The sequence below is a fragment of the Rhinatrema bivittatum genome, chromosome 9 (assembly GCF_901001135.1).
Source record: "Rhinatrema bivittatum chromosome 9, aRhiBiv1.1, whole genome shotgun sequence".
Taxonomy (NCBI): Eukaryota; Metazoa; Chordata; class Amphibia; order Gymnophiona; family Rhinatrematidae; genus Rhinatrema; species Rhinatrema bivittatum.
The window spans coordinates 23878736-23892952 of record NC_042623.1 but is presented as its reverse complement, the minus strand read 5'-3'; the positions used below and the strand labels follow the sequence as shown (position 1 = coordinate 23892952).

General features: G+C 50.1%; 1 protein-coding gene across 1 annotated transcript in view; it reads right to left on the bottom strand.

Moving 5' to 3' along the window:
- The window catches only part of COPG2 (coatomer protein complex subunit gamma 2), a 74290-nt gene that overhangs the window by 40615 nt on the left and 19458 nt on the right, over positions 1–14217 (bottom strand). Inside the window, exons 7-12 of the mRNA XM_029616028.1 lie at positions 14092–14184; positions 6523–6609; positions 5362–5519; positions 3587–3720; positions 1948–2015; positions 1283–1471 (exon numbers count right to left, since the gene is read on the bottom strand). Coding sequence (XP_029471888.1) covers positions 1283–1471; positions 1948–2015; positions 3587–3720; positions 5362–5519; positions 6523–6609; positions 14092–14184 — 729 coding nt within the window. The remainder of the gene's footprint in view (positions 1–1282; positions 1472–1947; positions 2016–3586; positions 3721–5361; positions 5520–6522; positions 6610–14091; positions 14185–14217) is intronic.

Genomic DNA, 14217 nt, shown 5'->3' with positions numbered 1-14217 from the left:
GGAAGAGACTTATCCAGCTCCTCTCCCTGATCTCCATGAAGGAGAGGGTTGACCACTGAATCCTGAGCTGCAGTCCCCCAGGGACCAGACATCCCAAGGGGGGGCCCACACCGAGAAGCGGGACTCCTAAGCTTCCGATTGCGAACAGCCCCCAGGGGATCCTGTCTCCTGGGACCTTAGCTGGCAGGCCTTCAGCTGGTGAGTGCTGAGGAGAAGCCCGAGCAGGCCTGGCTGACCAGATAGGCTTCGTGCATGAGAAGCACGAAGTCCGCAGTAAATTTAGTCTGGCCCCAAGCACCCCCAAGAATCACGGGGAAATCGGTTGGGCCCCTAGATCCCCCTTAACGGGGGATCAGGCTCCTCTCTCCCAAAAATCTGTGCTTACACTAGCCAGAGAGAGATCAGGCGGGAGATCCCTTTCTCCCGCTGCCCTCTGCTGAGCCGCGCTGAAGCACTCCAAGTTGGCCGCCGTTCCCATGCTCAGCAGGAATGGGTCCAGCCTCGAGCGCTGACGGAGCAGGCCGCTTGCCCACACTGCGGGTCCTGCCTGCTTTCGCCCCCACTGCCCCTGAAGAGCCCTCCCCACCAGGGAGGCAACATGCACAAAGTCATTCGTGGGAGAGCCGCAAAGCAGGCTCCCCACAGGCCGTGCATCAGACACCACGCAGCATCCTCCTGGGAGGAATAAAGGATCCTTCTTGTTCTTAGCGGTTTCTGCCAGAAAAACAATTATATTCTCTCTCTTTGATTCCTTTTCCTTTTTTTGAAAACACAGAACGGACAGAGCAGCAGGTTATACATCACCTCCATCTGCTGGAGACAGAGAAATACTGAGGAGACGCTGGTACTACACCCGGTTAAGAGGGGCGCTCTTCAAGTTTTTCTCTGTATCCATCTACTGGAAGGGAGAAAAAACCCAGCTGTCTGGACTGATCCGGGTACATACAGGGAATAGCAGTTTATGGACTTCTCCTCCAGAACTTCTCCAAATCTTTTTTTAAACCTAGCTACACTAGTTGCCTTAACTACATCCTCTGGTAATGAATTCCAGAGCATGTGTGTTGAGTGAAAAAGAATTTTCTCCGAATTGTTTTGTATGTGTTACTTGCTAATTTCATGGAGTGCCTCCTAATTCTATTATCTGAAAGAGTAAAATAACCAATTCACATTTACCTGTTCTAGTTCTCTCGTGATTTTATAGAGTTCTATCATAACCCCCCTCAACCATCTCTTCTCCAAGCTGAACAGCCCTAACCTCTTAAGCCTAGGGCAGAACTCTTACTTTGAACTCATCTGAAATTTCAGAGACGAAGGAGGAGATCTGTTTCATGAGCCTGTCCACGCTGCTCTCGCTGCCGGTCTTAAGCAATGTGGTGATGGCCAGAGTAGCAATGCTGCGGTTGGAGTCTGTGATCAGATTTTCTAGGTCCAGATTGCAAGCAGTGACAGCCGATGGGTGCTTCATTGCCACCTTGGAGCAAGAGACCATACAGGTATTAGTCCCTAATCCCCCAAGCTTCCTAGTGAAGACTGCTTCGGCTGCTTTTTCATCTTTAAAGCATCCATCGCAGCACCACATGTAGAGGTCATTTCTAGAACTACAATCGCATCCTTAATGCATGGATGTGTGCAACAGACAGGGCCTGGATTCCACTGTGCTGGTTACTTAACAGGGATGGATCCTGCAATCCCTGGAAGCATTCTGTTATCTTACAATATTGTTTCACTGTACATTGTGGGCTGATGTGACTTCAGAGAAGTTGCTATTTTATTCTTCTCGTCTGCTCTCTCTCATCTGGGCCCTGCTGGGGAGGGTGAAATGAAGAAAGCTGTGCACACTGGTTAACTTCTTCACAGACTAAAGTGTTGCATCAAGATATGGTCTTTGACCACCGGGAAAACCTTTCCAACTGGTTCCAATGAAAAACCTGTAAACAGGACACTCACTTTGTTCAGGGTCCTCACCGCTGCATACCTCAGCGCAGGCTTGGGAGAACTACAGAAAAGCTGCAACACTGAGAACAAAGCATAAGCAAAATGAAAATCAGCTCTCACAGGGAACCGCATCTTAAAATACTGCCTTCAGCTGCCCCCCTCGTAGCCAGACCACATCCCCTCCCCAATGTACTTCAAGATACAGCCTTCAACTGCCCCTCACAATCGGCCGATACAGTAAAGTCCGCGGGAGAGCGGGCGCGCGCATAGGCCACTCTCCAGTGTGCGCGATTCAGTATGTAAATTAGGCCCGGCGGTAAAAACAGGTAAAAAGAGGCGCTAGGGACACTAGCGCGTCCCTAGCACCTCCTTTTGGTCAGGAGCGACGGCTGTCAGTGGAGTTTGATGGCCGACGCTCAATTTTGCCGGCATCGGTTCGAGCCCACTGACAGCCACGGGTTCGGAAACCAGCAAAATTGAGCATCCGGTTTTCGACCCACGAGCTGCCTTCAAATTTTTTTTTTTAACTTTTGGTAACTTTCGGGACCTCCGACTTAATATCACCATGATATTAAGTCAGAGGGTGCACAGAAAAGCAGTTTTTACTGCTTTTCTGTGCACTTTCCCTGTGCCCGAAGAAATTAGCGCCTGCCTTTGGGTAGGCGCTAATTTCTGAAAGTAAAATGTGCGGCTTGGCTGCACATTTTCCTTTCTGAATCGCGCAGGAATACCTAATAGGGCCATCAACATGCATTTGCATGTTGCGGGCGCTATTAGGTTCGGGGGGGTTGGACGCTCGTTTTCGGCCCCTTACTGAATAAGGGGTAACGCTAGCACGTCGAAAACGTGCGTCCAATCGTGGGTTAACAGTGCAATCTGCTGGTAGAGGTGCATAACCCACTGGTTCTGGATTCATCTGTCTGGAAGCTAAGAAATCGTATTTATTATTGGGTCAAACTCTGCAGGTAAAAGTACCTGTGGAATGAGAACAAACTTGCTCATTATTTGCTTATTTACCCCCAGTGTCTTATCAAGCTTCTTCTGTGTTCTGCCAATCTTCAAGGGTGACGCATGATGTTGCAGATTATTAGCAATAAATTTAACCTCAGATTAGCAGAGGCCTGCAAATGTGTCAACCTTTGCCAGTTCTGTACTCGAAAGAAACAGACATATGGCCTCAGGATTCACAGACCCCAATCCTGCTCTGCGGTGGGGGGAGTCTATACACCCTGCAGTCATGGTTAAGGTGATGCTTGGATTGCTCCTCTTCCCATCCCCAGAAACACCTCAAAACAAAGCCTTCATCTGCCTCTTGGATCATTCCCCTCCCCAATATACCAAGCACTCATATATAAAAAGACAGTAGGCCAAAAATGCAGTTTGTGTAAGCATAGCAGTACTCTTATTGTTATCCAAGTGTCTGCTTTCATATCCAGATTATGCCAGGACCATGAAGCTTTGTGATCCCCTAGTTCTCAAAAGACACAAGTGGACAGTCCTCTGACAACAATAGGACCACAGACTTACTATAGAACTCCCAGAATATTTAATGCGACTACTTATCTCCTTGCACAACATCTTCCCCTCTCCTGGTCCCCTCCCTTATTACTGACCTGAGAAGAGGCTGCCAGGCCCCACTCCTTTCACTGACCTGAGACAGCAGGTGCCAGTTCCCTGGCTGTGCAGTTTGGAAGGTGGATGATGGCAGAAGCAGCTTCATAGATAACCATTTCATGCTTATTACGGAGGCAGCTCTCAATGAAGTCAAATAAAGGACTGTCGTGCCTGGCAAAGAAAGAGCTTACCTTATTCCCAAGAAGAGAAATGAAATGTTACTGGGGAAACTCCTCATGTAAGCTTGAAGGGTAAACTAAGCTCCACAGGTTCAGAAGTGGTTTTGTAGATCACTTCAGTGGCAGGTTTGACTCCGTATTCTATTCCTGACCTGCGTTTTTGCCACTGCCACTACTCCTCAAATAGTGCCACTTAGTGGTCACCTGGAGAACAGCAGCAGGGTACAGCACATGTGTCTGCCTCTGTGTTTAGTGCAGGCTCCCAGATCCAGATCCTGCAGGGGCAGAAAGCGCCACGGAGGGAGCCCCTGTCAGTTTTCCATGCTGGTAGCTCCAGCACACACTTGCGCCATGCTCGTGGAATTATTCTCTGTGCCTCCCAGCTAGAGAAGCACTGCTTTTATTAGGTGGGCAATAAAGACAATGCTAGGAACGTGCCCAGTCTCTGTGGACAAAAGTGCACAGTGCCTCAGAGGTCACACTGTTGGTTACCCTCCCCTTACACAGCACAGTTGTGGCAGGCTCCAGGAAAGATGGATACCGCAGAATCTCTAGGCCACAAACAAAAGTGAAGAAGAAAACACAACAGCTTTCTTATGAGCACCAGATATAGAAGGAATAAAGAGAGGGATCCAGCCAAAGAGGATACTGGGATAAAGTACCCCACCCAAGCCAGGAATTGCAGCAGAGATTTCTACCATCATCCAAAAGGGAATGTGGATGGGACACTCAGACTCTCACATGCACGCCATGCTGACAGAGACTTGCTTCTCTGAGCTATCCCGGACCCCAAGTGGACGAATGCTGCCTCCCGAGGCGTGCCGGACCAATCGCGCCAAATACCATCGAGTCCCACCCCGGACCCCGGCTGTGCAAACACAGCCACCTTACGCTGGTTGTACCACCTGCACCAAACCTCGCTGAGCCCTCCTGGACCTCAGGTGTGCAGCTGCAGCCTCCCTCCTCACCCCCCCTGTTCCAGCACAGTCAACACCTCACGCACGCTGGCAGATGCCTGCACTTTTTTTTTTTTTGAATACCACAAAAAAAAAAAAAAAAATTAAAGGTAAGGCAGTACACAGACAGAACAAGACAGACAATAGTGGGAATATTTCCTTGAGTCTTGCAGCCAGAAATAGGTGAGGGGTATCCAGAGGAAACAAGGGAGTCAGGATTCCTGGCTTTCAAGACCTCTGATGGATCTCCAACCCCCTGCGCGCCCGGCTCGACCTAAGGTATGGCCCACGAAGGAACCTAGCACCTTAGGGAGTCAAATATCCTCATCTTCTTTCTTCCTTTTTCTTTCATTTATTTATTTATTTATTTTTTTAAACTCCAGACTGCAGGTTTTGCACCTCTCCCAGATGCTGGAGACAGAAATACTGGGGGACTGCAGACGGCACTCTCGGTTTTGTAGCAGTGTCTGAAAAGTTTTGTCTCTGCCTCCATCTGCTGGTAGGGATGCAAAACCCACTTGTCTGGACAGAACTGGGGTATGAATAGGAATGGAGACTTCTGGCTTAGCAGTTTTAGGGCTTTGCTCATTAAGGCAAGTCAAAGCAAGTGCTGAAATGCATGTAACAGAAATAAAGAGAGTGTGGCAGAAGTTGCAATGGCCCTTGCTGCTACTTACCCCTCCTCAGATTCCTCCAGGAGCCGGCTGGCAATGCGGATCAGCATGCAGTATGCAAATGGCGACTTCAGTCCGCACTTAGTGAATTTATTCAGCATCTTGGAGACTGCCAGTCGATCGTTCTTGCGTAGATAGTACAGCAGGCCCAAGGCATGGTACTGTCCCCAGGGAGAGATGGAACAAGGAGCATTAGGCCAGCCTGATGTAGATGTTAACAACCATTACACTACAGGCTGTATTACTTATCTCCATGTGCGGCCTGGGCAATGGTCACGAGCACATGTTTCTGTGAGCCTGCTGGCCAGGGTGATTAGAATCACAATCCTGACACATTAAGATTACACATTTTGAGACTGTTGTGGTGGGAAATACTCAGGTTTGTGTGCTCTGATCACAAGAATGCCCAAGCAACTGCCTTCCTCCCAACCCTGGCATTAAATAATAGTGTTGCCACCAATGAAACGAACAAATCTATCAACTACACCCCTCACCTGTTTGCCCTGCTACTACAAGCTTCAGCTCTCGCAGCCCTTCCTGCTCTGCCCGGAGATTCAGCTCTCTCTACCCAGAGTTTTAGCTCTCTTCCTAGTTTCCTACTTCAACTCAAGCTTTCCTACTACTTTCCCTGGCCTCATGCTCACACATTTCCTTGCCAGAAGGTCCTGCTGACTTAAAACCAGGAGGTGAAAACAAATTTAGGGAAACTCGGGTGCCAGTCCATACTTTTAAAAGCCAGGGCAAAAAAATGTGTAGTTTTTTTCTTTTTACTGTATTTTTTTACTCTGCTTGTTTTGCCTATTTTATTGGGGGGGGGGGGGGGGAATCAGCTTGTTTTGCTTGTGTTTCAATTTTCTTGCCTCCAGCTTTCCCCCGCCTCATTTCCCTATCTCCTCCAGTCTCTACTCTTTGATGGCCACCCTGCAGCAGATGGTAGGCGCTACTTCTGGATGTAGGCAACGGGTGCTCAATTTAAAGCATCTGGGATTTTCCCAGTCTTGGAAGACTCTGCAATATAAGAGTCTTTCAGGCAAGAGAATGGCTGACTGACTCCATATACCATGTACATTTAACACATCAAGGATTATCAAACACAGAGAGGAGAAAGTGTTACCATCCAGTCCCATGCAGGGATGGGGTACGGGTAAAAGGTTTCTGGGATACCTGAACCATGATATTATCACTAGACGCTGCTTCTTGTGCTTCATTGATCCAACGTTTCACCACATCATAACTTATCTTCATCATATGCTGTAAAGAAAACATTAGTGAGAGCCCAGAGGAACATGGCAGGAGTACATCATGTGCCAGGGTCACGCCAAAGCTGGCAGCATGGCCAAACAGAGTGTGGTTAATATTTGACAAACTGGAAACTATTCTGGTGGGTGAGGGGAGGGATGATTTACATGCAAGATTGTGGACCTCTCAGCTAAACCATGGGGAGATGGGGGTTGCACACAGCAGGCATATGCGTAGAGGGCAAGGTTAGGATAGGGAACTTGAGGTAGCCCATATAACAGACAACGTACAGAAGGGGACAGGCCATAGACGTCTTTGTGCCTACAGGCCTCAGAAGGTCTCAATCCACCTCTGGGACTGGATATGGATTAAGGTGCAAAGAGAATGAAATGTATTAAGTTAATGTGAGTTAATGTCTAGCTATGTATGTATCAGGACTGGGGTGGGGTGGATCTACTGCCGTTTAGAAATGCTGACCACACAGACTTGTTGTTAGCTGGTTTGGGGGTCTTATGGCGAGAAGCAATCAATCAAATGTAAATAAATAAATACAAATAAATCACACATGGAACTGTGAAAACCTGAACAAGGTCCGAAACCTCATCACCTCTCGATGTATGCTTAAATCATTTATAATTTATCTCGGTGCTCAAACATTACGATAATTTAATATCAGGTTAACAAGTTTAGAGGCCAATATTTAGTGCATTTTGCCAGGTTAAGTTCAATGACGGAATTTGAAAATTCTGCTATGCTGACCAGCACTGACAGCACCAGGTAACGTGTTATCTGGCTAAAAAGTTATCCTGCTAGCTCGTGGCATTCTAGGGGCACAGCAGTCCTACAGTTAGGCAGATAGCCAGGTATATTCAACAGTGCACCTGAACCACAGAATATATGAAAATTGGTTCTTACCTGCTAATTTTCATTCCTGTAGTACCAAGGATCAGTCCAGACTGCTGGGTTTTGCCTCCTTTCCAGCAGATGGAGACAGAGAAAAATTTGTAGAGCACCTCCCTATTAGACCAGTGTGCCATCTGCATCTCCTTGGTATAAATCTCAAAGCAGAAAACTAGTAACATTGCAGACTAACTTGGCAGATCAACAAGACAAACCAGATAATTATGGAAATAAGCCCAACCTTGGGCAACGTGAATATAGAAACGAGTAACATGTCGTCTTCTTCTGATACCTTCGGCTACAAAACAAAGTACTAGAGCGAACTCTCAAGCAATAAACCCTCATTAAGGGAGGGCGTCTGGACTGATCCATGGTACTACAGGAACAAAAATTAGCAGGTAAGAACCAATTTTCCTTTCCCAGTACGTACCCTGTTGTTGGAGAGAGAGGTACTTTGCCTTAGCAATCCCTGAGTGGGAACTGAACCCTGGCTTCCCTGGTTCAGGGCCCATTGCTCTGACCACTAGGCTACGACTCCACTCCAGTACATCCCAGCAGCTGGGATGTACTGCTGGGATGTACCAAAGCTTCCCTACGCAGGGTGGGACCCTGAGAGTCCTGCTCGAATGACTCCGCTGCCAAAATTGTTGACGTCAGGAGCCTGGTCGTCCAACCAATGACGACGAGTAAAGGGATGCAACATCTTCCAGGTCGCCGCCCTGCAGATTTCCTGCAGCGAGACTGACACTCAGCCCATGAAGCGGCCTGAGAACGCAGCGAGTGTGCTTTCAACCCCTCAGGAATAGGCTGGCTGCAGTAAATGTAAGCAGATGAAATAGCCTCTCTCAACCATCGGGCAATAGCTGATGCATGTTGGCCCTTCTTTGCGCCATTCCACAAGACAAACAAATGATCGAAAACCTGGATAGAATTCGTGACCTACAGATAGCGCAGGAGAACTTGGACGCCCAAACGCTTCAACTCCCTAGCGTGCGGTGGCTCCGATTATAAGTGCGAAAACGTCAGAAGCTCCACCGACTGGTTCACGTGGAAAGAGGAAACCACCTTCGGTAAAAAAAAAAAAAAGACAGAACCGTCCTAAGAGAGACCCCACAATCGAGATATGCAGAAAAGGCTCCCTGCAAGAAAGGGCCTGAAGCTCAGATACCCTGCGAGCTAAACAAATAGCCACCAGAAATAAGATCTTTAACGTGAGACCTTTTAAGGTAACTCGCTTCAGAGGTTCAAAGGGGGCTTCACACAAGGCCCTGAGCACCAGATTAAGGTTCCACGATGGACAAACGGGACGGACTGCGGGACGCAAATGCTTTGCCCTCCCGAAGGAAGTGGATAACATCCAAATGCGACGCCAGAGACGTACCATCCACCTTACCCAGAAGACACCCCAGAGCCGCCACCTGGACTCACAGGGAATTGAAAAACAACCCTTTGGCTAAGCCCTTTTGCAAGAACGCCAGCACCTCTGCGACGGAAGCCTGATAGGGAAAAACGCCCTGATCCTTACACCAAGATTCAAACCCCTTCCAAACCCTAGCATAAATCAGAGAGGTAGAAGGCCTTCGCGCTTGGAGAAGACTAGTAATCACGTCCTCCTGATAACCACTCTCTCAACTGCCGCCTTTCAAAAGCCAGGCCGCTAGACAAAAGCAATCCACCTGCTTGAAAAATATAGGGCCCTGAAGTAGATTGGGAAGATGACCTAACCGCAGAGGACCGTCCACTGCGAGATTGACAAGGTCCGCGAACCACAGGCATCAGGGCCACTCCAGAGCTACCAGGATTACCTTCTCTGGATGGACCTCTATCCGGTGAAGCATCTTGCTGACCAGTGGCCACGGTGGGAAGGCATAGAGAAGAACAGTGGTCAGCCATGGAAGCACCAAAGTGTTGACTCCCTCTGCTTAGTGTTCCCTTCTGCAACTGAAGAATCGAGGGGCCTTGGCATTCCTTTGGAGTTGCTATCAGATCCAGATGTGGAGGACCCCATCTGCGAACAATGAGGTCCATGGCTTAAATCGGAGCGTTCCCACTCCCCTGGGTCGATTCTCTGCTGACTCAGATAATCCGATTGCACGTTGTCTGAGCCCGCGATGTGCGATGCCGCCAGAAGGGCGATGTTTTTCCGCCCAAACCATGAGTTGCTCCGCCTCGGCAGCCACTGGTTGACTCTTGGAACCGCCCTGCCGGTTGATGTAAGCCACCGTCGTTGCGTTGTCTGACAGGACTCGGGCAGCAATATTGCGCACCATCGGTAGAAACCGTTGCAGTGCCAAATGAACTGCTCTTGTTTCCAGGCAATTGATGGACCAGCTCGTCTCCTCCGAGGACTATTGGCCTTGGACAGCTCACGACTGGCAGACTGCTCCCCAACAGGAGAGGCTGGCATCCGTTGTCACTTCCACCCACTGAGGGACCTCGAGGTCCACCCCGCGCTGCAAGTGCTCCGGAATCAGCCACCAGCCAAGACTGAATGTTGCAGACTGAGCGGTAAGGGGACCTGAAACTCTTCAGACTTCGGGTCCCAATGGGAGAGTAACACTCTCTGTAGAGGTCTCATATGAGCAAATACCCATGAACCATTTCCAGGGTGGACACCATGGAACCTAGGACCTGGAAATAGTCCCAGGCCTTGGGGAGAGGAAGAGACAAGAGCCGCCTGACCTGCTGCATCAGTTTGGAGATCCGATACTCCTGGAGAAACACCTTCCCCACACGGGTGACGAACCTGGCTCCCAAGAAGTCCAGTTCCTGAGACGGGAGAAGGTTGCATTTGGTCTGATTGACAATCCATCCCAAGGACTCCAGGAGACTCACGACTGTCGACCACTGCCTCGCAGAGAACTTTCGACTTTGCTCAAATAAGTCAATCGTCCAGATGCTGGTGAACCAGCACACTTTCCTTCCGCAGAGCTGCTGCCATGACCACCATCACCTTGGTGATCGCCCGAGGTGCTGTTGCCAAGCTGAACAGCAGGGAATAGAATTGAAAATGCCTGTCAAGGATCTTGAACCGAAGGAACTTCTGGTTGTCTTCGTGGATGGCTATGTGCAAATATGCTTCCGTCAAGTCCAGGGAAGCCAAGAATTCACCCGTGCGTACCGCTGCAATTACGGAAAGCAGGATTTCCATCCAGAAACGTGGAATTTTGAGAGCTTGGTTCACCTTCTTCAAGTCTAGGATCGGCCGAAAGGAACCTTCCTTCTTTGGGAAGATGAAATAGATGGAGTATCAGCCTCTTGCCCACTCTGCCCGGGGGACCGGGCCGATAGTCCCCAGAGTGACCAACTGGTCGAGGGCTGCCGGACATTGCGTGCTTTCATGCGGGAACCACAAGGAGAGACTAGAAAGAGATCTCGGAGAGGCCAAGCAAATTCCAACGTGTAGCCTCTCTTTATGATAGTTAGAACCCATTGGTTGGAAGTTATCTTGACCCAGTCCTCGTAGAATTCGGACAGCCATCCACCCAGCCGGGGAACAGAGGACTGGGTCGGCTGCATCTCATTGAGTGGACTTGGATCCAGGTGTCACGGAGCTGGCACCGCTGTGGGCGGGTCTTTGGCCACGAAAGGAATGAGACCAGGACTGCGCTCTACCTGTGAACTGTGTCTGGGCGGTAACCGGAGCTCTGCCGAAATCCCCGTTGTTCCAGAAAACAAGACCTTTCTCGCAGACACGTTCTCGAAGGCCTAGGCTTATCCTTGGGAAGCCGGTGAACCTTGTTCTCCCCCAAGGACTTAATCAACTGCTCCTAGTCCCGTCCCCCCCAAACAGAAATTTGCCCTTAAACGGTAACGCACTCAGTTGGGCCTTGGAGGAGACATCGGCCGACCAGTTGCGTAGCCACAGGAGCCTCCTTGCTGAAACCACCGATGCCATGGGTCTGGAAGATGTACGAAGGAGGTCATATAAGGCATCAGCCCCATATGCCATTGCCGCCTCCAAGAACTCCGCCTGAGTGGATTCCTGAGGTGGGAGGTTCCAGGAAGTAACTGTTGGACCAAGCGAAGGCTCGCCCAGATCATAAAACTACTGCAAACGGCCACGCAGATGCCCAGCGTCAAAACATCAAAAATTTGTTTCAGAACATAAGAAATTGCCATGCTGGGTCAGACCAAGGATCCATCAAGCCCAGCATTCTGTTTACAACAGAGGACAAACCAGGCCACAAGAACCTGGCAATTATCCAAACAGAAGAACCTCAAGCTTTCTATCTTGGAGGTCCTTAAGGGCTGCTGCTCCGGCCACTGAGATCGTGGTCCTCTTCATGACTACAGACACGAAGGCATCCACCTTGGGAGACCGAAGAATCTACAAGACCTCTTCAGGCAAAGGATAAAACTTGTCCACTGCCCTCCCCGCTCTGAGGCCTGCATCCAGAACATCCCATTCTCGGGTCATTAGCTGCAGAAACATGGGATGAAGAGGAAAGGTCTTGGATGGGCTCCGTAACCCTGCCAGGACCAGATCCACCGAATTCGGGGGGAGAGCTTCTTGTGGAAGATACACGCTGAGCTCCGCCAGGATCCATGGGATAAGTGGGTCCAATTCCTCTCGATGAAACAGGCGGACCACCTTCGGATCGTCGCCCTCCAATGGTGTTTTTCCCAGATCCTCATCTGGGTCACCTCCCGGAAGGGCCTGAGGACCCAACAGTGCATCCGAAGCACCGGTGGTCGCCACCACCGGGCTGGAAGCCCCCGTCCCCCAGAAGGGACGAGCCCCGAATCTTCTTGATCCGAAGCGACCCCTAGGACTCCTGACATCCTTCCGTGGTGGTCCATCTGGTCTCCCCTGCAGGGTGACCCCAGACTGCTGGCTCTGAGTAGCTAAAAATGCTTTGTGCATTAAAAGCACAAAGTCTATGGAAAAAGCTGAAACACCACTCCCCTCCCTCTACCAGGGGGGATCAGGCCCCTCATCTAATCCATCCAGTGAGTGATCCTGGATGTCCTCCGGGCTGCCAGGAACTGGTGACAGATCGGGTGGGAGCTCCCCTCCCCCCCAACACTCTCTTCTGCGCTTCAGCAAAAGTCTCCAAAATGGCTGCCGTTCCCATGCTCAGCGGGAACGGATCGGCCTGAGGGTCCTGAGTGGCTTCCCGTTTGCAAGTTCCTCGGGGCTTCAGCAGCCGCTCCGAGGGACCTTCCCCTCTGGGAAGGCATCGGACACAGAGCCCTGAGCGGGAGAGCCACAAGGCAGACTCCCCACAGGCCACACATTGCGGACGCGGCATACGGAGACCGGGGGGGGGGGGGGGGGCGCCGAGAGAAACCACACGGCCAAGAAGAGAAGCACTCCCGCAGGACAAACACCGTTGCAACCGCCCCACAAACGCCTTTTCCACCCCGGGACCGTCCAATACCTAAACCTGCCTCCTGGTCTTCTGTTTTGGGGGGAGTTTAAGAAATCGTAGCCAACAGCTACCAAAGAAGACTGACAGGCTCTTTTTTTTTTTTTTTGTAATCCGACTGTGCTTCAGTGGGCGGGGGGGGGGGGGGGGGGGGGAGAAGGAACCGGACTACCAGTATCCCCGCCAGCTGCCTTACTCTTTGGGAGCTCCGCGGCGTCACCAACCCCAGCTCCTCACACCCTGCAACCAGGAGGGATAGCCCCACTTGGACCTGTCTTACTCTTTGGGAGCTACGCGGCGTCACCAACCCCAGCTCCTCACACCCTGCAACCAGGAGGGATAGCCCCACTTGGACCTGTCTACCCCCGTTGATCTGCTAGTCTGCTTTTCTTTTAGCTTTTTTTTTTTTTTTATAGATTTGCCATCACCTCAAGACAAGGTGAAGACCGCATGTTTTGCACCACCTCCATCTGCTGGAGACAGAGAAATACTGAGGAGATGCAGGTGGCAAACCGGTCCAATAGGGGGTGCCCTACAAGTTTTTCTCTGTCTCCATCTGCTGGAAGGGAGGCAAAACCCAGCAGTCTGGACTGATCCAGGTACGTACAGGGCACCTGGCTAACTTTCCTAGCTGGCCAGTGCCTGAATATGGATCTGAAACTCTTGTAAACAGTTCAACAAACAATGAGCCCATTCTTCCAGCTATGTTAGAAGGGTACAATGTGAATTCTGCAATGTGACTAGCTCATAAAATTGCATTGTGCTGTTATAACCTGCAATATCACAAATGCTTAATTTCAAGTAAGAAAACACTCATTATAAACATTAAAAATAAAGCTATTTTGGCGTGACATCCATTAAAGCAGATCATTTTACAATTTGTTAAACTACTTTGCTTGCATGTCCCTCGAGCCCCAAAGAGCAGCCATCTTAGCAAGAGAAGTGATGTCACCAGCAGCTACATTTACAACCTGATGAGAGGGGACAAATATCTTGGAGGGGATCCTGTAGCATTCTGGGGCCACCCAGCCGACCTGGGGCATGGAAGAGCTGGTCCGGGGACCCTCCACATGGCAATGCTCAGCACTGCCAAGCTGGCCCTTTTTTGCAAGCTCCGAACCTTCCATTTGGGAAGCGCTGAACGTGGAACAGTAAAGTGACTTTACACAAGAGGATGCGCCCCCTTTGAATTAAATGACGTACTGGCCTGATGCTCACTTACCAGGGACGACACCAATGCAGAGCTAGAAACACTGGGAACTTTATCCACAATGGCTTGTTTCATGTACCTCTCGATGGCTTGGAGCATGGTCCCCTAAGGAAGCAAAGAGGAGAAAAAGTTTCCTTT